Raw genomic sequence first — 24,613 nt, 5'->3', positions numbered from 1 at the left:
TTATTAATTTGTATCTTCTTTTTCTTCTCTTTTGGATTAGTTTGGCCAGTGCTCTATTGATCTTATTGATTCTTTCAAAACCACCTTCTAGTTTCATTGTTTCATTGATGAGTTCTACTATATCTATAGTTTCTATCTCATTGATCTCTGCTCTAATCTTTATTATTTCCCTTCTTGTGTGTGGGGTTGGCTTAATTTGTTGTTGATTCTCTAGTTCTTTAAGGTGTAAAGACAGCTGGTGTATTATAGCACCAAGAACCGTAAGGTACCTGGTAATAAACCTAACCAAAGAGGCAATGGATCTATACTCAAGGAACTACAGAACACTCCTGAAAGAAACTGAAGAAGACACAAAAAGATGGAAGACCATTCCAAGCTCATGGATCAGAAGAAAAAACATTGTTAAAATGTCTGTACTGTCTAGAGCAATCTATACTTCCAATGTCATTTCAAACAATCTAAAAATTGTATGGAACCAGAAGAGACCCCAAATTGCTAAGGAAATGTAGAAAAAGAAAAACAAAACAAAATCAGGCTTCACATTGCCTGATTTCAAGATTTACTACAAAGCTGTGATAGCATGGTACTGGCACAAAAACAGGCACATAGACCAGTGGAACAGAGTAGAGAGCCCAGATATGGACCCTCAAATTTATGGTCAAATAATCTTCAACAGGGCGCCTGGGTGGCTCAGTGGGTTAAGCCGCTGCCTTTGGCTCGGGTCATGATCTCAGGGTCCTGGGATCGAGCCCCGAATCAGGCTCTCTGCTCAGCAGGAAGCCTGCTTCCTTCTTTCTCTCTGCCTGCCTCTCTGCCTGCTTGTCATCTCTCTCTCTGTCAAATAAATAAATAAAATCTTTAAAAAATATAATAATAATAATAATCTTCAACAAAGCAGGAAAAAATATACAATGGAAAAAAGACCGTCTCTTCAATAAGTGGTGCTGGGGGTGTGCCTGGGTGGCTCAGTGGGTTAAAGCCTCTGCCTTTGGCTCAGGTCATGATCTCAGGGTCCTGGAATCGAGCCCCATATTGGGCTCTCTGCTCTGCGAGGAGCCTGCTTCCCCTCCTCTCTATCTGCCTGCCTCTCTGCCTACTTGCGATCTCTGTCAAATAAATAAATAAAAATATTTAAATAAATAAATGGTGCTGGGAAAATAGGACAGCTATGTGTTGAAGAATGAAACTTGACCACTCTCTTACACCACCCACAAAGATAAACTCGAAATGGATAAAAGACCTCAACGTGAGGCAGGAATCCATCAGAATCCTAGAGGAGAATATGGGCAGTAACCTCTTCAACATCAGTCACAGCAACTTCTTTCAAGATATGTCTCCAAAGGCAAAGGAAACAAAGCGAAAATGAACGTTTGGGACTTCATCAAAATCAAAAGCTTCTGCACAGCAAAGGAAACAGTCAACAAAACAAAGAGGGAACCCACAGAATGAGAGAAGATATTTGCCAATGTCATTACAGACAAAAGAATGATATCCAGGATCTATAAAGAACTCCTCAAACTCAACACACACAAAACAGATAATCATATCAAAGAATGGGCAGAAGACATGAACAGACACTTCTTCAATGAAGACATACAAATGGCTAACAGACACATGAAAAAAATCTTCATCACTAGCCATCAGGAGATCCAAATCAAAACCACATTGATATACCACCTTACACCAGTTAGAATGGCCAAAACTAACAAAACAGTAAACAACATGTGTTGGAGAGGATGTGGAGAAAGGAGAACCCTCTTACACTTTTGGAGGGAATGCAAGTTGTTGCAGCGACTTTAGAGAACAGTGTGGAGATTCCTTAAGAAATTAAAAGTAGAGATTCCCTATGACCCTGCAATTGCACTACTGGGTATTTACTCCAAAGATACAGATGGAGTGAAAAGAAGGGCTATCTGTACCCCAATGTTCATAGCAGCAATGGCCACAGTCACCAAACAATGGAAAGAACCAAGATGCATTTCAATGGATGAATGGATAAAGAAGATATGGTCCATATATACTACGGAGTATTATGCCTCCATCAGAAAGAATGAATACCCGACTTTTGTATCAACATGGACGGGACTGAAAGAGATTATGCTGAGTGAAATAAGTGAAATAAGTCAAGCAGAGACAGTTGATTATCATATGGTTTCACTTATTTGTGGAGCATAAAAAATAACATGGAGGACATGGGGAGATGGGGAGGAGAAGGGAGTTGGGGGAAATTGGAGGGGAGATGAGCCATGAGAGACTGTGGACTCTGAGGAACTAACTGAGGGTTTTGAAGGGGTGGAGGGTGGGAGTTTGGGTTAGCCTTTTGGTGGGTATTATGGAGGGCACATATTGCATGGAGCACTGGGTGTAGTGCATAAACAATGAATTCTGGAACACTGAAATTTAAAAAATAAATTTTTTTTTTTTAAAGACGTTGCTTGAAAAGGGATTCCTTTTGTTCTAAAACTCAGTTTCAGGACTCTATGCCAGACTTTAAGAATAAGTGCAGCTGTACCAGGATGCCCAGCTGGGGCAGGGGGCCACTGCTCTGGCCTCTGCAATGGCCTGCAGCTCATGAACAGGAAGGAAGGTGTCCAGCAACAATTGCTCAGCTTCCCTGGGTCTCTGAGTTTCCCAATGAGATCTGCTTTTTAAGAAATTACTCCAGATGTAAAGTGGAGGATGGGTTGGCAGGCGGCATGACTGGATCCATGAGACCAACCAGGAGAATGCAACACGCATTTATTAGAGCCAAGATGGTGGCCCAGACTGGGATTCGAATGGTGGACATGGAAAGAGGCCAGATCCACAGGGAGCAGCAACCACAAGACATGCATGGTGAAATGAGTGAGAGGAAAGTCACAAGGGTGAGCCCTGACTTGAACTGAATGGACAGATGGGTAGTGGCCCATTTCCTGAGAACAGGAAGTTCTGACTTTGGAGACCAGGTGCAGGGGAGGGACTCATGGAGTCTGGTTGTAGCTAGGCTGCATTGCATGCATCTTGGGGGTACCCAGGAGATGTTTATCAGACTACTGAATGGCACTCGGGGAGAGGGGGCCTGACAAATTCTGTTAGAGTTTTCTTTCCTTTTTACACAGAGCACTATGGGGCTGCAATGGTGTGTTTTAAGACAAATAGGAATTAAGTACCTTTAGAATGAAAAAATTAAAAAGCAACATGTCACAGTAGGTATGGTGTCAGACTGAGGGTCAGGAGGTCCCACTGAGTGCAGAGCTGAAGCACCAGCTGCAAATCTTGGTTTTCACGCTCAAACTGAGGGATAGAAATGAGTTCCAAATTCTCCTCATGTCTAGAAGCCAGAGATTCTACTTGCATTGGAAACTGTTTTCACATCTTTTATTCTAGGTATCATCGCCTGGAGAACAAGGAACATAGGAACAAGGACTGTCACTCCTGGCCATGCAAGCCCTGACAGCAGGAAAGAAAAGCCAGAGAATCTTAGGGCTCCCAGAACGAGAGCTGCAGCACAGGTGATCTTGTCTGAGAAGGTGGTCACCCCAGAGTGCACCAGCAAGTGAGAGCAGCATTCCGAGTCTGAGTTCTGTGCAAGGACATGGTTTTGAGAGACAGGATGTGTGGACAACATTGAAGACGGATAAAGGTGTCAAAGAGTTCAATAGTTTGCAGGAAAGAGGAGCTGAAGGATCAGGATAATTCAGTTAGACATGAGGACAAAAGTGGCATCTACGCAAAGCAGAAGCAGTATCAGGATCTCCACCCAAATGACTGATGTGATTCATCTTAGATTCTCTGAGACTGGAGATCAAGGGAACAATATCAGTAATTCAATAAATGGCAGGCACTGCAGCTTGTAAAGTTAGGATGCCCTACAATTTCTGTTGCTGTCATGTGAGAATGATTTATTCGACATCACAACATCTATGTAGCTCCTTAATTCAATCAGCATGTACGTGATTAAACTCCAGTCTTCTGCTATCAAACATGGTCCTTGAAATCTGTGCAACAGGTTTGTTGATCAGGGAAACTGCCTCCTGAGCCAGGACCAGCTTTCAGCAACTAAATCCCTTTCAAGGGGTCAAAGCAACCCCATGAGATACAGGAATCCAGTGACACCCTTCCCGAGTAAACTATGGGCCATCCACATTCCTTATACCTGGACTGACCATGGAATAACCCCATGTCCCAAATGCATCTGCACAGCACAACAGAGTGGACATTGCTTTATAGTCATGGTTTTGGAAAATTGACCTCAAATCCAGAGTGTAGTTTTTAGCATCCCGAAGATGCTATGTATGTAGTTATTCACATACAGAAAACAGTAGGACTAAAAAGTCATATTAGGTTTTTTTATTAATTTTTTATTTTTTATAAACATATATTTTTATCCCCAGGGGTACAGGTCTGTGAATCACCAGGCTTACACACTTCACAGCACTCACCAAAGCACATACCCTCCCCAATGTCCATAATCCCACCCCCTTCTCCCAAACCCCCTCCCTCCAGCAACCCTCAGTTTATTTTGTGAGATTAAGAGTCACTTATGGTTTGTCTCCCTCCCAATCCCATCTTGTTTCATTTATTCTTCTCCTACCCACAAAAAAAAAAAAAAAAAAAAAAAAAAAAGTCATATTAGTGATCCTGTGTGAGTTTCCTGACAATTTGGTTTACTGTTTTCATTCTTCTGGGACTAAAAATGGGATATAGTTGAGGCACCTGGGTGTCTCAGCTGATTAAGCATCCAACTCTGGGTTTCAGCTCATGTCATGATCTCCGGGTCATGAGGTCGAGCCCTGCATCAGGCTCCACATTCCGGGGGAGTCTGCTGGAGATTCTCTCTCTCTCTCTCTGCCTCTGCCCCTCTCTTATACATTCTTTCTCTCTCCCTCAAACAAATAAGTAAAATCTTTTTAAAAATTAAAATAAATAAAAGTTCGATACAGTTGAAAAGATTTCTATAATCATCAAAAGAAATGGAAGGGAGGTGTCAAGGGGGTGTCAGGTGAGAAAAGGCTGGTGTGTGAAGGCTGAAGGGCAGGCACACAGAGTGCATTACAGAGTCCCACCGGCTTCCCAGTGTCTGAGGCTTTCCACTACCAAGAGAGGGTGGCATGAGGTCAGGAAACACTGCTGTAAAGCCCTTCTAAGCTTTCAGGTCATAGTTTCCAGTAAAAGTGTAATCCTCATTTTATAATGCCTTGGGAGCCGTAGTGTTGGATGTATTTTAGAATCCTCCCCCTTTCAGGCTAGGCTTTCCGACTCTCCTCCAAAACCATCTCCCATAAAGACCATTTCAGTTTCATTCAACAAATATTTGTTGAACATCTACTATATGCCAGGAGCTGTGCTAAATCAAGGTGCACTGCGGGGTGGGGGGGCGGGAGGCGGGGTGCCTGGGTGGCTCAGTTAGTTAAGAGTCTGATTCTTCATCTCAGCTCAGGTCTTGATCTCAGGGTCATGAGTTCAAGCCCTGAGTTGGGCTCCATGCTAGGTGTAGAGACTATGTACCTCAATGTGCACAGCAGCAATGGCCACAATCACCCAACTGTGGAAAGAGCCAAAATGTCCTTGAATGGATGAATGGGTAAAGAAGATGTGGTCCATATATACAATGGAGTATTACTTCTCCATCGGAAAGGATGAATACCCAACTTTTGCATCAACATAGACGGGACTGGAAGAGATTATGCTGAGTGAAATAAGTCAAGCAGAGAGTCAATTATCATATGTTTTCACTTACTTGTGGAGCATAAGGAATAACATGGAGGACATTAGGAGATAGAAAGGAAAAGTGAATTGGGAGAAATCGGAGTGGGAGATGAAGCATAAGTGACTGTGGATTCTGAGAAACAAACTGAGGGTTTGGAGGGGAGAGGTGGCGGGTTGGGTGAGCCTGGTGGTGGGTATTAAGGAGGGTATGTATTGCATGGAGCACTGGGTGTAGTGCATAAACAATGAATCTTGGAACACTGAAAAAATAAGATTAAATTAATTTTTAAAAAAAGATTTAAGGTACATCAATGAAGGAAACAAAGATCCATGCCTGCACAGAGTTCTCATTAAAGTGGGTTGAAATAAAACAATGAATAAAAGATATTATAATAGCACAAGGTAAGGGGACATGGGAAGGGGTAAGGTAAACCTCACCAAGAAGATGATATCTGACCAAAGGCTTGAGGAAGCAAAGGAGTAAGCCATGAGACACTCTGAGGGAAGAGTAATCCTGGAAAAGGAAATAACCAGTCCAAAGGCCCTGTGGTGGGTGAAGCATGCCTTGTGGTCAGGCAAGGTGGCATCAGGAACACAGCTGGAGCTGGAACCTGGGTCCCCGGCAGACAAGCTCTGAGGACGTGGGCACTAATTTTACTCAGATGCCTCCCAAGGCTGGTTGTAAACATCTTCCTGTGTCTGGAGACATTTTTACTGGTTAGATAGAGGCTTTCTGTTCAAGGACAGAGAAGGCTACTGAGGTGTGCAAATGTCTTCTAAAAGAAATCATTCCAAGACCTGGGGCTGCCCAAGTCGCTTCAGAGCGACAGCGGGACCTCTTTCCCCTCTAGGGTAACTGAAGCAAAACTCAACAGGCCCTACAACAATGTGGCCAATAAAATCCTGCCAGATCCCATGGGGATCCCTCTGTCCTCCCAAACCAAACGTTGGGCCCTGGGGACAAGCAGGGCTTAGGACATGGGAAGAGGGATCACAAAGGACCAACTCTGACCCAAATGGAAAGGACCCAACCAGGGAATTCTGGCGACTCCCACCATCAAAGAGCTGGAAGGAGTACCTTGCTGGGTCCATCTCACCAGGATTAAACTTGTCCATCCCCCTCCAAAACTTCTATAGGACCCACTGGCCAACCACACCTACACCTGGGAACCAATGAAAGCTTCGATAAATACCCGTTCAAAAGACAGACATTGGGTGCCTTGGTGGGGAGGGACTCAGTCAGTTGAGTGTCCAACTCTTTGTTTCGGATCAGGTCATGATCTCAGGGTTGTGAGATCAAGCCTTGCACAGGGCTCTGCATTCTGTGCAAAGTCTGCTTGGGATTCCCTCTCCCTCTCCCTCTGCCCCTCATGCTCATTCTCTCTTTCTCTCATATAGATAAATAAATCTTAAAAAAAAAAAAAAAAAAGACCGTCATCACCACAAACAGGCAAGGAACATGGTGGACCACTGTCCCCAACACCTTCTTATCTTACATCTGTGTCTCCCATAATTTTGCTGCTTGGAGCAGCCCCACCCCCTGTAAAGCACCTGGTTTGTCCCTGCTGGATAAGGGGTCCAGTTCAGTCTAACATTTCATGGGATGGATCTGGGTCTGTTCTCTTATCCTATTATACCTCTTTTGTCCCTGCTAGGTGAAGGAAAAATAAAACTAACTATACCCCTTCTTGTCCTGGTGCTTATGTCTTCCCTGATCGTAATAGGGTATAAAGTAAAATGTGGGGAAAGGGGAAGAAAATTTTTTGCTCAAAATTACTAAAACACTGTAAAAACACTGTCTCAGACCACACTAGAAACTTATCAGACCACTGGGTATGTCATGAACAAGACCCTGGAGAGGCCCATAAAGATGTTCGGTGGGGCAAGCCTGCAGAGTGGTCCCAGGTCCAAGCCCACCCCATTTACAGAGCCAAACCTCACACAAACCCCATCGTCTGCATCCACCCAACGCCCACTGACCTGATTATAACAACATGTTTCTATCGATCAGCCATCACCGGTATACCAAGGTAGATCCCAGGCCGCCCCCACATGACCCTTATATGATCCTTTTGTGCCCTCCACCGATAACCTGACTGCCAAAGGAGCCCACATACTTAGTACCATTTCATGCAGCTGCCCCCCAGAAAGTGTGATTAACCCCACCCCCAGTCCTGTCCCCCTTTATATGCAGCAATACCCTCCACAGCTCAAACATGGCATATGGTCTAGAACATATGGCCTTGGTGCCCCGGTTACCCAGACTGTCACACAGGGCCACAGGTGTATGGCACTGCTGATAAAGGAGACCCGGATAATAAAAAGTGCTCCCTGTGGACACCACACCACCACTCGCCCCCTCAGTGCCCACCCCCCCTCCCCAGGACTTCTTGGTCTAGCTAAAGGAACAGTCTTCTTATGAATGGCAGATGGGAAGGGACAGTAGTTCAATGTCTTGATACCAGTAATACTAGTGGCGGCTGGGCTGTGAGACATGTAGCACCTTCCCCTACCAATAACCCTTCTAATACTCAGCTATGACCACAAAGGTCCAGGGGAGCCGTAGGACTGCTGATCGCCAGAGGATTCCCCTGGTTTGGATCCTTGATAGGATCAGGCAGGAGAATAATGTACAATGATGCTGCCACACAAAATGTCACAGCCCCTGTATCCACAGTTGGGACTGAAACCGGACAGGAGTTTGAGCTTATCTAAGATCATGAGACTCTGGCTTCCATGGTTTTAGATCACCAGTTAGCCTTAGACTCTCACTGGCTGGACCAGGGCAAGTATGTACTATTGCAAACCCATCTTATTGTTTCTACATTCATGTTTCTGGAGAAGAGAACAAAGGGATGACATCATCCTCCAAAAGGCCTCCTGGCTCCATCATTTTAAGACCCCCACATTCAAACCATCTGGGACTCCATCAAGGGGTACCTGCCAAGTGTTACCTGGTTCTTGCCTTTCCTCATGACCTTAGTAGCCATTTCACTGCTCTTCCTATTTGGACCATGTTTCTTTAATTTACTTGTCAACTTTGTGTCCTCGGGATGACAACAGCCCCAGATCCAGCTGATGCTCACACAGGGATTCAGCCCATATCCGCTGGGGACCACGTTTCCACAGCAGAGTTAAATCAGAAGGCGAGACATTGCCATGACCTCCAATGAGAGGTAGCATCTACGTCCTTGATCGGCAGGATGTAGACACAGGAGATGAGACCTCCAACCATGTTCCCCATAAGCATCAGGGGATGAAACCTCTCTGGGGGGAACATAAGGCAGTCAGGGACCATAGGAACAAGACTCTAATGAAAAACATTATGCACGTGGGACACTTCCAGTCGGCTGTTCTTCCTGAACTGACTTTCTCACAGAGCAGAACCAGGTTCCAACCCACAACCAGCAGGACTTCAAACAAAAGCCGGGCCCATATCCTGCTGAGGCAGGAACAAATGGAGACACCATTAACCTGAAAGACCACAGCTCCAAAAACACCGTGAGCTGCTGGGTTGCCTGCTCACATCCACCAACTGGGACAAGGCACTTTTCCGTCCCTTAGCATAAGAGACAGGAGTGGGAACACTGGTGGGACTTTTGTCCAATAGAATGCTGCCTGTGCCTTAGACTTTTGGATCCTGCCTCACTTCTAGAGTTGTTGGACCCAAGAACCCGACTCAGGTGGCAGACCCACACCTGTGCACATGGTCCCTGTGACTGAATTACAGGCTGATGAGAAGCCCGATCCTGAGTCCCCCACACCTCCCACAGAGCCCAGTAGCCACATGGGCACCCACCCACAAGGGGTGGACATCTAGGCATAGACCCCGCCCTGCTCCCGGACAAGTTCCTTCACCCTCGACACCCCCTACCACCATTATCTACCGAATCAGGGGACAGCCTTCCTGCAGGACCAGGGCTCCAGCAAAATCTGGGCTTCCAACAGTAAGCTCAGTCCCTGACTGTCCCAGCTGAGAAGGAAGGTTTTCTGAACATGGCCCAGCATGTGCGAGCAGCCAGGATAAGGAAACACATCTGCAGAGAAGCAGCAGATGTGAGAAATGCTGTTGAAGTTCATGTGGCCACAGGCATTTTGCAGCAAATACCTCCTCCTTGGCACAGGTAGGAGCTTGGCCCGGCATCTGTGGGTTATCCAGGCATGTGAGGCCTTCACTGTGTGTGCTGGTAAAGTCAAGTCAGGTAAAGTAAAAAATAAGTCTGAATCATTCCTAGGACCAGAAGAAAGGCGACTTTGCATCTAATCCCACAGCAACTGGATGGGTGAAGACCCCTGCCAAGCAAGGTCTCGCCTCCACAGCCTGAATGCAGAACAGGCTCCTACAAACTTCTGGGCTGAAGGAAATAGAAGGTCAACCTCCACTTCACAAACTCAGTTCTTCCCTGGCCATCTGAGAAACTCCAAAAAGATGAGCTTGGGCCAGGCATGGGAAGCAGGCTCAGGAAGACAGCACCCCTTGACCAGAGTTCCTTTCAGTGAGCTCACACAGTGTCCTTGGGGACGCTGGCCAAGAAGTCTGATCAACAGGCCAGGCTTTGCAGTTATTTCAAAACCAAAGCTATAACCACGGTTCCTGCCTCAAGGTGGCCGTTTCTTAGGGGCGATGGTGGGGAATGGGCTTGTTCTGCCTTGAGCTGAATGCTGAGTGCTCACAGGGACTCAGCATCCCGATTGGGTCCAATGCAGTGAGTGAAGCCTTGCAGATTTCCCCAGGGACCGCCCTGAAAGCGCAAGGCCTGGGAGCTGAAGCGGACGGGACTCTTGAAAGGAACCGAAGGGGCCACCATCAGGCCTGCTTCTGAGCCCTCCTGGCCTCCACTCCCTGCCAAGGGAGGCAGGACCAAAGGGTGGCCTCGAGCCAGGGGCTGTGCCTGGGTTTCTACAGCACTGGATTTCCATCCCTGCCCCAGGATTTGATGGCTGGGAGACGTGGGACAAGGCCCTGTGTTTCTGTAAGCTACTGTTGCCTGGTGTGTAAGGGGGGGATGCTACCACCCACCGTGACATGGAGACACTGATCCTAGAAATGGGAAAGTGGAGGCATGCGTCAGGCACTCAGCGCAGAGGTGCATCAAGAGATGGCATCTGTTATTGCTTGGGCACCAAGTGGTTTCGCTCAGGCTTACAGACTCCGCTAGACAGGCAGCCCTACAGGGAATCACCCTCACCTGACTCCCCCTCCTCCCCCCTCACTCCCCCCCTGCCCGCACAGTGATCCTCAGCGATGCCGCCTGAAGATCTTCCGACACTCTCGGTGCGGGCTGCCTCAAGTGTGTCCACGTGGGCCGCTGGGCTCCCCTCAGACAGCTGGACACTCGTCTTCCAGGGAATTTTCCAGAGCCTGCCAATAGCTGAGCATGTTGCGAGGCTTGACGAAATGGCAGGCCACAATCTTCTTAAAACGACACGTGGAAAAGGCCAGTCCGTTTGGGAAAAAGGTCTGCTCCGAGTGGAGTTCCTCCAGCCTGATTTTCAGTTTCGCCAGGCAGAGCCCCACGAAGACGTCTTCGAGTTTAATGAACGGGACGCTCTCGGACACTTCGTACACCTGACTCGCCACATCGCTGGAAAACACGTAGCCAGTGCCCGAGCAAAAGGGCGGGTACTTCTCCCACGGATACTCGTACTTACTGACAAACCACTTGTTGTGCTTGTCCCTAATCGGAAACTCGTTCAGTTTCAAGAAGCCGGTGAAAAACCGAGTGGTTCTGTTTTTCCTGAGGAGCAGCTCGGTCAGGTAGTAGATGTTGACAAACATGTCCGAGTCTGTTTTCATGACGAAAGCCGCCTGAGGACAGAAGCGGTGGATCCACTCGATACCCATCATGGTCTTCAGGGTCAGGTTGAAGTAGGCGTCCATGAAGTCCTTCTGGATAATGTCGCGATGCTGCTGGCTTTCCTGCGCGACGACTTTCGACAGGTCCTTATTGGCTGTGGCCCCCAGAAGGAAGAAGGTTTTTATGCGTTTTCCGTTCACATTCTTTTCTTTCCCCCACGTGTTCCGGATGACCGTGCGAGCAAACACCTGTTCATGGGAGGAGGTCACCAGCAGGACGAGGAAAGGGGGATCCTGCTTGCAGTTGATATCTGGAAGCTGGAGGAAGTTCCCCCTTTCTTTCTTGAAAACAAACGGCTCCTCTTTAAAAGGAGTCCGACTGTACATGCTAAAATACAAACAGAGGGCTCCCAGGAGCACCAGGGAAATGTACAGCAGGCGCATCTTCATGTAAGCCATCTGAAAGGAACAAGGTGGAATGGTCAGACCTCAGAAGAAGGGGAGCATGTCTAGCTTTGCCCCAGGGAGGCTTATGGGGGGGAAGACACTCATGTCTCACAGCTCATGGGCCAGAGACTCTGGGGTCTCACAGCACACAGAGCTGAGAGCGGGAGTCCAACAGTGAGCATGGACTCCCAACAGTGTGCAATCAGAGCACGGGGCTCCAGGCCAGCCCACCCTTCACCCGTGGGATTATCAGATTCCCCTCGAAAATATGGGACCAGATCTCCCATGAGGTCCTTCCAGCTCGGTCCATCCCTGACTTCATAATGAAGTCCAGCTAGAGAGCCTGCAAGACAGAAAACCGCATGTTCTGGATGTAAAGGCATGAACCATTTGCATTCTTCTCTAATTGAATCAAGAACCATTGTATCGCATCCAGAAAGAAGTAAGACCAATGTTCTGATCTACACAACTACACTCATCCCCCTTATTTGTGGGAATAACTTCCAAGATCCCCAGCAGATGCCAGAAGTCAACCACAGTACTAAACCCTAGATGCATCCTTGTAACTTCTAGTTTTGAAATCGGTCACAGTAAGAAATTCACAACAATAACTAACAATAAAATAGGACAACAATAACAACAAACTGTAATGCAAGTTATGTGAATATGGTCTCTCTCTCAAAATACCTTATCACGCTATACTCACCCTTCTTGTGATGACGTGAGATGATGAAATGCCCACGTGATGAGATGATGTGAGGTGTGTGACGCAGGCGTGTGATGTCGCGCTGGGCTACTACCAACCTTCTGACAATGGGTCCAGATGGGGACCATCTGCTTCTGGACCACAGTGGACCACGGGTGACTGAAACCTCAAAACACAGAAGCTCGAATAAGGCGGGAACACTGTACCTTGGAATCCATCCCTACTAGAGGTACTTATTCTATTTTAGGGGTTACTTCTTTAAATCTCCTGATTCTTTCTTCTTGTAGCCACACACCTCTGTTATTCTCAGCAAATTCTCACCAAATCCAGGAGCACCCATGTCAATGTTATAACATTAAGAAAACAAATAACTCACTTTCTTCTGGCTCTGATGACACTCTGGTTGGAAAGCTAAACCACAGGGTAGATTCCGAGAGGAAAGTTGCCAAAGAGCTGTGAGTGAATGCTGTTGGGCCCTGTCCAGTTCTGGACTCACTTCGTTTACCCAAAACGATGATTCCCTTCCTCCAGAGTCACTGTAAGGAAAAAACAAAAAGAAGAGCGCCATTCAAATCATCTACAGCTCATCAGAGCTCCTCCCCATCGGCCATGCCAGCATGCTGCATACCCGCCTCTCCACCTACCCAGGTGACCTTGAGGATCATTTGGGCCCCACTCCAGCCCCACTCTTCTCTTCTGCTAAGTGAAGGAGATCAAGACAGATTTCACACACGGTGCAACAACGGCATTCACAATAACAGCATGCAAATTTCCAAGAAGCCTGTTGAGCCTGATGCACTAAGATAGTGCCCAGAGCTCTGGAAGGGGACCCAGGGGACCCATAAGTCAGTCCTATGTCTCATGCTAACAAGTGACCTTCCTACCTAACAGCCCATGGCTAGTGTTTACAGAATTTGACACAGGTAAGAGATCCATCAGTTCTCAACTCAGTGTCCCTGTCTTCAAAATGTCATCCTGGGTGAGCTCAGAGGGACCAGCAAGGCAAAAACAAAAACAAAAACAAACAAACAAACAAAAAAAACCCAAGAGGAAGGAAGAAAGGGCCACTTATTTTCATGGCAAAACAGGACCTTGAAATTTCATTCACTTAAAATTCTGTTCCAAATACCTTCTCCATAAAAGATAAGGAATAATGATGGAAACTTCCACAACCAGCTAACTCTCTGGAGGCCAACTAAGTCTGGCTCCTGTCCTTCATGGCCCCAAGAAGGTTTCGTTCAGCTGGAGGCCCCACACAGTTCAGAGAAATCGCGTTGGGAGGGAAATGGATGGCAAGAACTTTTCTGAGCCGTGGCTGGCAGGATGCTGAGAATTCTATTTCCTTTTTTTTTTTTTTTAAGATTTTATTTATTTATTTATCTATTTATTTATTTATTTATTTGACAGAGAGAGTGAGAGAGCACGAGCAGGGGGAGTAGTAGAGGAAGAGGGAGAAGCAGGCTCCTTGAAGAACAAGGAGCCCGATGCAGGACTCAATCCCAGGACCCTGAGACCATGACCTGAGCAAAGGCAGACGCTTAGCTGATGGAACCACCCAGGCATCCGTCATCTTTCTGAGAAGAGTTATTTGCAGGGGTACGATGTGTAGTTTACTCTGGCTGAAGAAGGGATAAGGGGAACCAAATTGCATTTTCCCCCCACAACACATTTTAAAAAGAAATGCACAAACCAAATCAAGAGAAAGATGGTATCTCTCTATGTTGCTTCCTTTCTCGGGTAAGTCTGCTCTTCTTCGGTGGGTGGCCTCACTGGTGAGCCTTAATACCTCTTTCCCCTAGTGCACCTTTTCTCAGGGTCATTCGCATGGACCTCAATCCCCAGGGAGGGACGCTCAGCTCACTCACTTCATGGGTCTCTCACTAGACACCCACGAGGTCTGATGGGCCAATGCTTCCTGAGGTCATTTATTTTCATGTGCTGTTGGAACACATTTCCTACCTCCAGTTGTGACCAGGAAGTTACACCTCATATCCCATTTACACCTTCAACTGAGTCTGTACGTTGTGCTATAAGGACCTACTGAAGGGGACTTGGGAAGGACACCTAGCACCAATAAGGGACAGAGCCTGGAAGAGCATGTTTCTAGAAAAGGAAACATGTATCCCCCAGTTCTGTCCCTCACAGTTTGGCTAAAAGGCAGGAGCCCTTAGCATAAAGCAGCTCCATGGACAGAGTCATGAACAGGCAACTATCTCTGCTGGAAACCCCACCTTTAAAACACACCTGGGCCAGCCTGTGTCACCTGGCTTTCCAATCAGTCATGGAGCAACAGCTTATGTAGCAAATTCTGGATACCAGGCTTTGCTCTTTTAACCTAGGAGCAATACAGACACAGACACAGAGCCTCGGAACTGGAGTAGATAAGCAGTGTGCATGAATTATAGATCAAGGCAAGCTAGAAGGTGGCAGGTCCCTCCCTCCCTTCTCCTCTGCTTCCAGCCTCTGCAGGTGTCACATCAGCTCCAGGCCGGGGACACTGTGCCCCTTCTGGGTCAGAGCACCCAGAGGGCCAGGGGCATGTCCACCTAACACCCCAGAGGGCTGTGTGTAGGTTAGACTAGGCACATTTAAATTACAGAAGAACAAGTAAGTAACAGCACAAAGCTAACCCTAAAAGCTAGCTCTTTAGGGCAGGGAAAGGCTGTCTGTCGAGAGCCCAGAAGTCATTGTCTTTACTCCATCTAACAGAGGGTCCCTCCCTGCCCAGGCCAGGTGAGTAGGACTCCTGACCTAGGACTATAGCGCATGATGACAAAGGGATTGGAAGTCCATATTCCCAAGAGCTAGAAAGCCAAAGAGTCAGTCTGCGAATGCAGTTTAGTGGGGCTAGGGGTGCGGAGACAGAGGAGGGCCTCCTGGATCTGAAAAAAAGGATGACGAATGGAACTTCAAAAAATGCTGTCAAAAGACTTCAGAAGCAAGCCACAGAAAGGGAGAACATATGTCATACATATATCTGACAAAGGACTAGTATATCAAGAACATATCAAAAAAACTTTTATGTATCAACAAAGAAAGCATAAAAACAAAACAAAACCAAAAAAAACCCACAATCTTAAAAGATGAATTGTGAACAGATATTTCACAGAAGAAGATATCGAAAAGGCCAAAACCCGGGAATCATTAGTCATGAGGGAAACGCAAATAAAACCACAATGAAGGACCAGTGCCACCCATGGAGATGACTAAAAGGAAGTGGGATGTTGGAAAGCCATATTTATTTGGCAGCATCGACTGCAGGGAACGTGATATGCTCTGACCCCGCCACCACACCTGAGCTCGTACCCAACAGAAATGAGGCATGGCCAAGAATGTGCACAGCACATTGCTGCACACAGTAACCAAAAACTACCTTCCATCTGGGTCCGGTAATTCAAAGGGTAAGTTTAACATAAAGGATTGTTCCTCTACCATAGGATCTGAGTGATGAGGGATTAGCAGGAAGTAAAGAAGTCTCTACGAACACAGGAAAAGCAGGAATAAGGAGCAGCACTGCCTCTAGCTTATGAAAGCTCCAGGTAAGTCCACCAACCCCAGCCTGAGACGCAGACCTCCATGACAAGGGCACAGCCTGGCTGTTAGTGGTAACAGCAGAGAAGTCACTGAGGGCCCAGAGCCATTTTCACAGAGTAGTCAAAAAACCATGAATTTGGAGCCGAGAGGCAATACATCAATAAATGGCACAAATGTAAGCAAGAAATATCCATCAGTAGTGAATCAGTCAATAAAATGTTACATAGCCATTAAAAAATACAAACTTCTGATAAATGCACTATGTGCTAATCTGATAGATATTATGTTGAATGAACGGAGGCAGGCTTGGAAGATATGTTCTCAATGATTCCATTGACAAAAAGTTCAAAACCTGGCAAAATATATCAATAATAATAGAAGTCAGAGTGGTAATTACCTCTTGTGGAGGTATTATTAACCAGGAACGGGGGTAAGAGCCCTTCTGGAGAGCTGGATATATTTTATTTTTGGTCTGGGAGGTGGTTACATAGATAAAAATTCATTGAATCATCCAACCAAGATCTGTGTACTTTGCTGTATGTAAGTCATTCCATATTAATATTTTTGAATAATTTTAAATAAAAATAAATCTCTGAATGGTGATACCTTCTATAAAATAGCCTGAATTTATTTGACCCCTATTCTGATTTTTTACACAGTGCATTTCATGGGACACGGTGCCTCACAGAACAAACTCATTTTGTGTCCGGGTTTTAATTTATAATGATGACTGAATGACAACCCAGACAAGTGAATGTCCCTAAAAGAAAACATTAACATTACTTTAGCTCTCTTAGAAACAAGAGACATGGCTGGCCAAGGTGGGCCACCGGAGGCTCACAGGTGCAACAGACAGGTTCGGGTCATGGCCTTTATTGAGTATTTTTGTAGACAAGGAGACACATGGCAAGGTGAACAGATTGGGACTGGCGAGTTTGAGTAATTGCGCAGCTGGCTATAGGGCAGCCCCTAGCTACTATCTGGCCCTGGGTCTCCTGAGTCATAAAGACCAGACAGAGACAGTGTGGCCCTGGGTGGGTTCATTTGCATATTAAAGACCTGGTCCAGGCTGGATGCTTCCTTATCTCTAAGAAAGGGCTCCCCCTGGGAGGGGCACTTCCTCCGCAGCCAGAAATAAGATGCCAAAACATAGTAAGTAGAAAATTAAAAACGGGATTTATATGACCCTGGGAAATAAAGTCTAGGACTTGCTTTCTCTGAAAACTCCCAAGTGTGGATTACCCCAGGTAATCCGTTCGGCTCTGGTACTCAGGGTCCCACACAGCACGTACTGGACAAAGTCACACACCTGAGCTGTGGATGGTCGCACTCAGAACTAGCAGTGGGGTGCCTGGAGAGGAAGCCGACACCGTGGAAATGGGAGGCACTGGGGGAGACAGGCGGCCCCTACATTGCCGGTTACTCCCAGAAGGCTTTTGTGCCCACTGTTGTTCTCCGTGGTCTCGCCGGCTGGCTGGGCCACAGCTGAGCTGGGGCCTGGCAGTTGAGCTGGGGTCAAGCAGCCTGGGGATGTCTGTGAGCTGCAGACTTTAACAACTTTTTTGGATGAAACATACTTTTTAATTGTATTTTCTAACTGGTGACAGTGGCTTCTAATTTTATAATTTTTTCCTATTTAATAAAATAAACCGTAAGTCTTTTTCAACCCCTCTTGCATTTACAAACTGTTTTACCACCTCCCTCTCTCCTACGGTGGCTCACTGGAGGCCCAACAGGGGGCGGTGGAGCTGCAGGCTTTCTTGCCAGGAGCCCAACCACCGACCACCGTGGGCATGTCGGAGCCAGCAGCCCAGCCCTGCACACGCAGGCCCCTGGATGGGGCTCCTCTTTGGTGAGAAGCACCTTCAAGAGTCCCACCCAGTGAGGAATAGTGTCGCTCTGCCTTTCACATCACCTCATGAGCCTCAACAGGGGCTGAGAACAAAAACCCATTCACCGTCCACTTCTGGTGGGGCAGCGGCTGTGGGGTGGCAGCCTCGGGGGCATCCTGCGCCTGTCCTTCCAGGCTGACCAATGAGGACAGGAACACATCCTGCTGGAAACGCTCTCGGCATAGCCTGTGGCCATGATGATGCCGCCAACACTGTGTGTTCACCCCAGGCCCTCCTGTGCCTCATTAAACCAGTCCTGAGAGGCTCCCGTGTGGCAGGCAGGGTCCCAGGGCCAGGGGCTCCACGATGAAGAAGACAGACCTGCGAGGTTCTGCACCAGCAGAACCGGATCTGCTGCTCAGTGTAGCAGGGTGGAGTGTGAGCCCAACACTCCTGCCCAGGGTCCCATCAGGCTCCAATTCCTTTCCAAAAAAGGCCTTGACCTTCAGAATTCTACCCAATTTTAGCTAGAATCCTGCAAGGCTGGTTTGACCAGCACCCTGCCCCCTGATGTCTCCTCCTAGGAATCGCTCATCAGCTGCCCCCGCCCCACCACCACCCTGCTCTTGACCATCCATCCTGCTCGTCTTGCTCTGTTTGTAACTGAACCCAGCTCTATCCTGGGGTCTCTCCCCCACTACAGTAGTTCCAGAATCCACTCTGGTTTGCTCCTTATCTGCTGTCCTGCTCTGGTTTTCCTCTGCCAGGGCAGATGAGAGGACAGAGGTCTGCAGGGGGGATGCTCTGGGGAGGCTGATGGGCAGAAGCAGGGAATCCGAAATGTCTGGTGGGTTCCAGAAACAGGGCGGTGTACAGAGGACGGGCTCTGGGGCTGGCCTTTTCTGAGGATACTAGGGTGTCCACAGTCCTTCCCTGGGCTTTACACACTGATGAGTTTGCAGTCTGATGGGGCTTCTCTCTCCTACTCATAATACAATAGACAAGCCTCCCACTAACTTTGAATATGGCCGCTCCAATCTGAGGAGACACAGCACAGGGTTCTCACCAATGATCACTGGTCTCAGAGTCGATGAATTTAGAGCTTGAGGAAGGCATTTTCAGGATTGACATTTTAGGCAACAAAATACCACAGCTAGGTGGCTTGAACAACAGACATTTCTTGCTCACAGCTCTGGAGGCGGAGGTTAGAGATCAGGCTGCCAGCATGGCTGGCTTCTGGTGAGAGCCCCCCTCTTAGCTCGCCAAAGCTGATTTCTCCCTGTGTCCCTGTGGCAGAGGGAGGGATGGGTGGGAGAGAGAATGAGAGGGAGGGAGGAAAGGGGAAAGAGAATGTGCAGGAGAGCTCTCCTGCATTCTTGGGTCTTTTCTTTACAAACACACTCATCCCCCACACTCATGACCTCATTTAAACTTAATTACATCCCAAAGGTCCCACCTCCAAATGCTACCACATAAATATGAATGGGGGGAGTGCAGCTTAGTCCGTAGCAGGGATAATCTCCAAATATTTACTGAGCACCCACCATGTGAAGGTGGATGCCGGTCACTGGGAGTGGCCTGGGGTCTCCTTGGATTCCTTAGATCGTCCTCAGTTTCATGAACTTACCACCCTGAGGCATATCACTCTCCCAGGCTATCCACCAGGTTTCCCCTGGGAAGGGCCACTTCCAGAGCCTCTAGACTGATTCCCTCCTGAACACAGAAATGACAACAGTAGTGGCCTGGTGACCTGGGCTCTGACACTGAGAGGGAGCAGCATGAATGTGCTTTGGAAGGGGCCTAGAGGCAACCCTGCTGTCCCCTCACTCTGCAATCTACCCCTGCTGAAGCTCTCTCTATTTAAAAAAAAAAAAAAAATGCTTTACTTGCAGCTCCCAAACTCTCAGAAACCAAAAACACAACTCAAGGTTTTTAAAACCCAATTTCTTTAAACCTCCAAAGCATTATCTTCTGAATGGCCCAAACAACACTGAACAACTGTATGGGACAGTTTTATCCACAGTGTCAAAAGGAAGGACAACAAAGTGGTGCCCACAGATTTAGGAAGGCCAATCTACAGTGTTGTTGTTGTTTTTATTTTTTTATTTTTTTAATTCATTTTTTATTTATTTTCAGCATAACAGTATTCATTGTTTTTGCACCACACCCAGTGCTCCATGCAATCCGTGCCCTCTCTAATACCCACCACCTGGTACCCCAAGCTCCCACCCCCTCCCCCGCCACTTCAAACCCCTCAGATTGTTTTTCAGAGTCCATAGTCTCTCATGTTGTTGTTGTTTTTTTTTATTTTTTATTTTTTATAAACATATATTTTTACCCCCAGGGGTACAAGTCTGTGAATCACCAGGTTTACACACTTCACAGCACTCACCAAAGCATATACCCTCCCCAATGTCCATAATCCCACCCCCTTCTCCCAAACCCCCTCCCCCCAGCAACCCTCAGTTTGTTTTGTGAGATTAAGAGTCTCTTATGGTTTGTCTCCCTCCCAATTCCCATCTCATGTTGTTGTTTTTAAACAAGCTTTGGATTATTTCTGTAAGCTAAGACCTACGGCCTTTCTTCTAACCAAAAATTAAACAAAACCAATTAATAACATAGCAGAAGGGATACAGCAGAATGCCATTAATAGGGCTGCTGATTATTTTGTGCAATCAACTACATTAGAAAAATCTGGAAAAGCTGAAAAAGCTCCTTGTCTGCCTGGGTCTGATGACATATAGGAAGGCTAGCATCCTTCAATAGCCGACAAAACACCTTGAAAACAAATACGAGAGATTTCTCTTAGGGAGCATCTCTCCCCGATTATTCCTCATGCTTGTGGCCCAAATAGTAGAGACATAGACTCTAAGTTGCTTGAGTGCCCTTACTAAAGGACTCCGCAGTGACAGGAATTCATCATGCAAACCATGGAATAGGGGAGAGAAGGAAGAAAAATAATTAAAACCGGTGCATGTTTATGCACCACACCCAGGACTCTCTGCAATATGTGCCCTCCTGAATACCCACCACCAGGCCACTGAAAAAAAAAATTAAATTAAATTAAATTTTTTTAAAAAAGATTGTGAACTAGTCAAGGAATCCAACTCCTATTTCTAACATTGTTTCTATGGTGGGGAAAAGAATTTTGAATTTTAAAAATAACTATAAAAGTAATAATCTTTAGTAAAAACAACCACCACCAAAAAAAAAAAAACAAAAAACAAAAACAAACAAACACAAACACAACGGTGCATGTGACCATTCTGGAAATGGGGCTTGCCCGTATTTCAATTTACATGAAGGTCCTAAACAAGAAGCAATGGAAGCAACAGGCAGTGTTCGGGTCGCACTGTGCTGCCTGCAATGTGTCTTCACGGCTTGAAATTTCATTTCTTGACCAACAGGTTCAATGATCTTCAAGATGATGACTCACAGAGCTACTTATCATTAGCCCATGTCCTGCACTCTCTGTTCCAACGCACCTCCACGCCTCTACCCTCAGGCTACACCTGTTCCCCTCAGCCCTATGAACAGAACTATTCTTTCCCTTCTGTGCTCTGGCCTCCTCCACCAGGGCCTCCCACCATCACACCACTTCTGCTAAGCTACTCTAGCTCACCTCCAACCCCGCCAATTCCTCAGCAAAGCCATTTCTTCATTTACCACTCATGGCACCCACTGTATGATACTTTCTCACTTTCATTCATAGATCATACATTATTATTTCTCTGTGCAAACCTTGGACTAGCATTCCCACTGCCTGACAACTCTGGCACAGATCAAGGACCATCTTCCGTATTTTTCACCATTACAGCACCCACCAACACACAATATTTGCCGCATACAAGAGCACAAAGGGAAGTTCTGAATGAGTCCTTGAGAAGATACCCATGTCTCCAAAAGCCAAAGCATGCTTCTTTGCAACATGGAGACATTTTCTTACTTGAAAGCAAACACTCACTTTATGTGACATCTCCTTGGGATGAAATTTTTCACAGAATATTTCAGTGCCTTAGGTATTTTTATTCTGTGTACATTTCATAAGACTTCAATTATTTCCCAGAAGAAATAGAACCTGGCTTACTTCAATGGAAGAAAAAGCAATACTGACAGACTCACCCCCTATCGCTCACACTGAGGAGGCTGGGGGGTCACCAGCAGCAGCCTGTGGACAGTTATTAGGGTGTTCAGAAATAATTTCAGAGCTTTAGCAGAGAAGGGAACAAAAGCTGTGCAGAGAAGAAAAGCAGGAACTAACAGCACATTCGCCACATTAATTTGCCTGTTGGTCCCAGGAGGTAGGCATATAGGTAAGAGAATGGAAGACAAATTTTGTTGAGAAAATAGTACGTATACACAATAATAAACCATGGCCTTCCAGACACAAAAGTCAAGAGCATACATGACTTGTCAATATGGCAGAAGGGGCTCTTCCAAAAACAGCTGACCCTCCGCAGAACACCCCCTGACCCAAACACCTTCCCTCTCATGACTGCACTCTTCATGAGCACACATGAAGATCACCCTCAACCTGCTACTTCCTCAGATGATGGGAAAACTCTCTCTTTATGGATTTTGTCACTCACAGCTACCTCTCAACCTTGACAGAAGAGGATCACAAAAATCTACAAATGAGCAAAAAGCTGAATCCAAGCATCTACAGTGGGGTTGGGACCAGCAGGCCCATTCCTGAGAGTTCTAGTAATGATAATGTCATTATGACCATTTGTCATTGCAAAGAATGCCCTTGGACCATGGGCCCCTGATTTCACCACAGGAGGTGGAGTAGAGGATTCTGGTTTCACATGGATGCTCTTATAACAGCTGGGCAATTTCTACCTCAAGGTGATGAAAACCTGTCCTTAGACCTGTCCTTTTTTCCTACATAATGACCACACGAGTCCCCTAGCATATCTTACTTGCTGGTTGTCTTTGAGAAGGATTCCATGGATGACACGTGCTGAGGAAATGAACTTTGTTTTTCCAATAGAAGTAAAGCAAAACTTCATGATCTCTGCTCGCTGGCCCAAGATCACTTGGCACGGCCTGAAGCAGATGCTTCTGCCCAGGCTCTAGACAAAATTTTGAGGCCATGACACTTGGGAAAGAAACTCACTGATCAGGCAGGGTGAAGGCTCCCTTGTCATGATTCAAATACTGACACCTACACAGTCACCAAGAGACTTCACTCCACCTCCCAGGACTGTTCAACTTAAACTTTCACGTACCACTATGAGCCATGAAGGGTAAAACAGTAGATATTTGAGGAGAAATAGCACACAGAAGGGAGATTGGGCAAATATCTTAGTAGTCTTCTTAAGAAAGCGAATTTCTACATGACACACTAGAAACAAATTTCACAACTGCCATTTGTATATAAATACTCTCTCAAATACTCTTACCCAGATCATAGTGCAAGCCTTGTCAAGACACCTCCATCGCAGAGAAAGTGAATGTCATTATACAAAATAACTATTTCATGAGTTGAATTTGACCTTTCCTCAAACTACTGAACTTGAGAAAACCTTACCATGGTGGTGACAAGTAATGCTGAGTTACACCTACTTTTTAGGATTCCCTTATTACCAAGGGACCAAGGTGGAAGGCAGCTAGTCAAGGCAAGGTCTCATGGCCCTCAAGGGACGCTTGCAGCCAGCTGTCTACATCCACTTCCCCCTTGAATCATGGCCACCACTGCCCTACTCTCAGACTTCAATCACTCCACCTTCTAATAGAAGAGCCCCATAGTCACTTCCCACTGGAAATCTTTGGAACAGAAATGATGGAATATGCACCTGTCCTGCTTATCCCCCAGAGCTCCAGGTACCTCAAGGCCTAACACAGTGATTAAGAAATAGTAGGAGGTGTAGAAATATTTGTTGAATAACTGATCTGAGGTGAATATCTGGGCAGCGTCTATGCCCATAAAACAAAAAATCCTCTTTCACTACATCAGTAAGTCCAATGCTCAGCTCATTCCTTCCCTTCAAGGTGTATCACATTCACATCTCCAACCCTGCCCATAGTCTGGGATCCAGGCTTCAGGTCCAGTGGAACTTCCTCGTCAGTTCCAATGACAATAAATAATAATGAGCAAAGCAAATGGTGTTGATTTTTCTCTTAAGATGACAGTCAGTGCCTGTGTGGATCTCTGCTCTAAGTATGACTGAAAAACAAAAATTCACTCCAGAAAAATGTTTAAAGGACCTTACCTCAATTGCCTGACATCTCCTGGTCAGCCTCTTATTTTCTTTCCCTTCCAAATCAAGCTCCTGGAATAAACAGTTTATACTCGCCACTTGCACTAAATCACCCACCAATTAATTAATTAATCCTCAACCCACGGCAAGCTGCTTCCACTCCCACTGCTTATCGGAAAGTGCTCTGCCAAAGATGACCAACAGCCTGCCTTGGGTCGAGAAAGATTTAACACAGGGATACTCAGAGCCTATTCCTCTTCCCTGATCTACCAAGAGCACTGCCTTTACCAACTTGTTCCTTGCACAGAGTTTGGGTAGGAGATGAGGGGAAAAGTGAGAAATGATGGAAAAGGGAGAGAATGGCTAGAGGAACAGAATGAAATCAACATGGAGGATAAGAGTTTCT

General features: G+C 46.5%; 1 protein-coding gene across 2 annotated transcripts in view; it reads right to left on the bottom strand.

Moving 5' to 3' along the window:
- Window positions 1-4,371: 4,371 nt before the first annotated feature.
- Window positions 4,372-24,613, bottom strand: part of B3GALT5 (beta-1,3-galactosyltransferase 5) — a 37,529-nt gene continuing 17,287 nt past the window's right edge. The window contains exons 1-4 of one of the 2 annotated variants that reach the window (XM_059164752.1): window positions 13,283-13,910; window positions 13,015-13,174; window positions 12,639-12,804; window positions 4,372-11,944 (exon numbers count right to left, since the gene is read on the bottom strand). In XM_059164752.1, the coding sequence (XP_059020735.1) occupies window positions 11,009-11,944 (936 nt within the window). In that variant the 5' untranslated portion in view covers window positions 12,639-12,804; window positions 13,015-13,174; window positions 13,283-13,910 and the 3' untranslated portion in view covers window positions 4,372-11,008. Of the gene's footprint in view, window positions 11,945-12,638; window positions 12,805-13,014; window positions 13,175-13,282; window positions 13,911-24,613 lie in introns of those variants that run through there. The other variant, XM_059164751.1, reaches the window with a different exon arrangement.

The sequence above is a fragment of the Mustela lutreola genome, chromosome 2 (genome assembly GCF_030435805.1).
Source record: "Mustela lutreola isolate mMusLut2 chromosome 2, mMusLut2.pri, whole genome shotgun sequence".
Taxonomy (NCBI): Eukaryota; Metazoa; Chordata; class Mammalia; order Carnivora; family Mustelidae; genus Mustela; species Mustela lutreola.
This window is presented reverse-complemented; position numbering and strand designations above follow the sequence as displayed.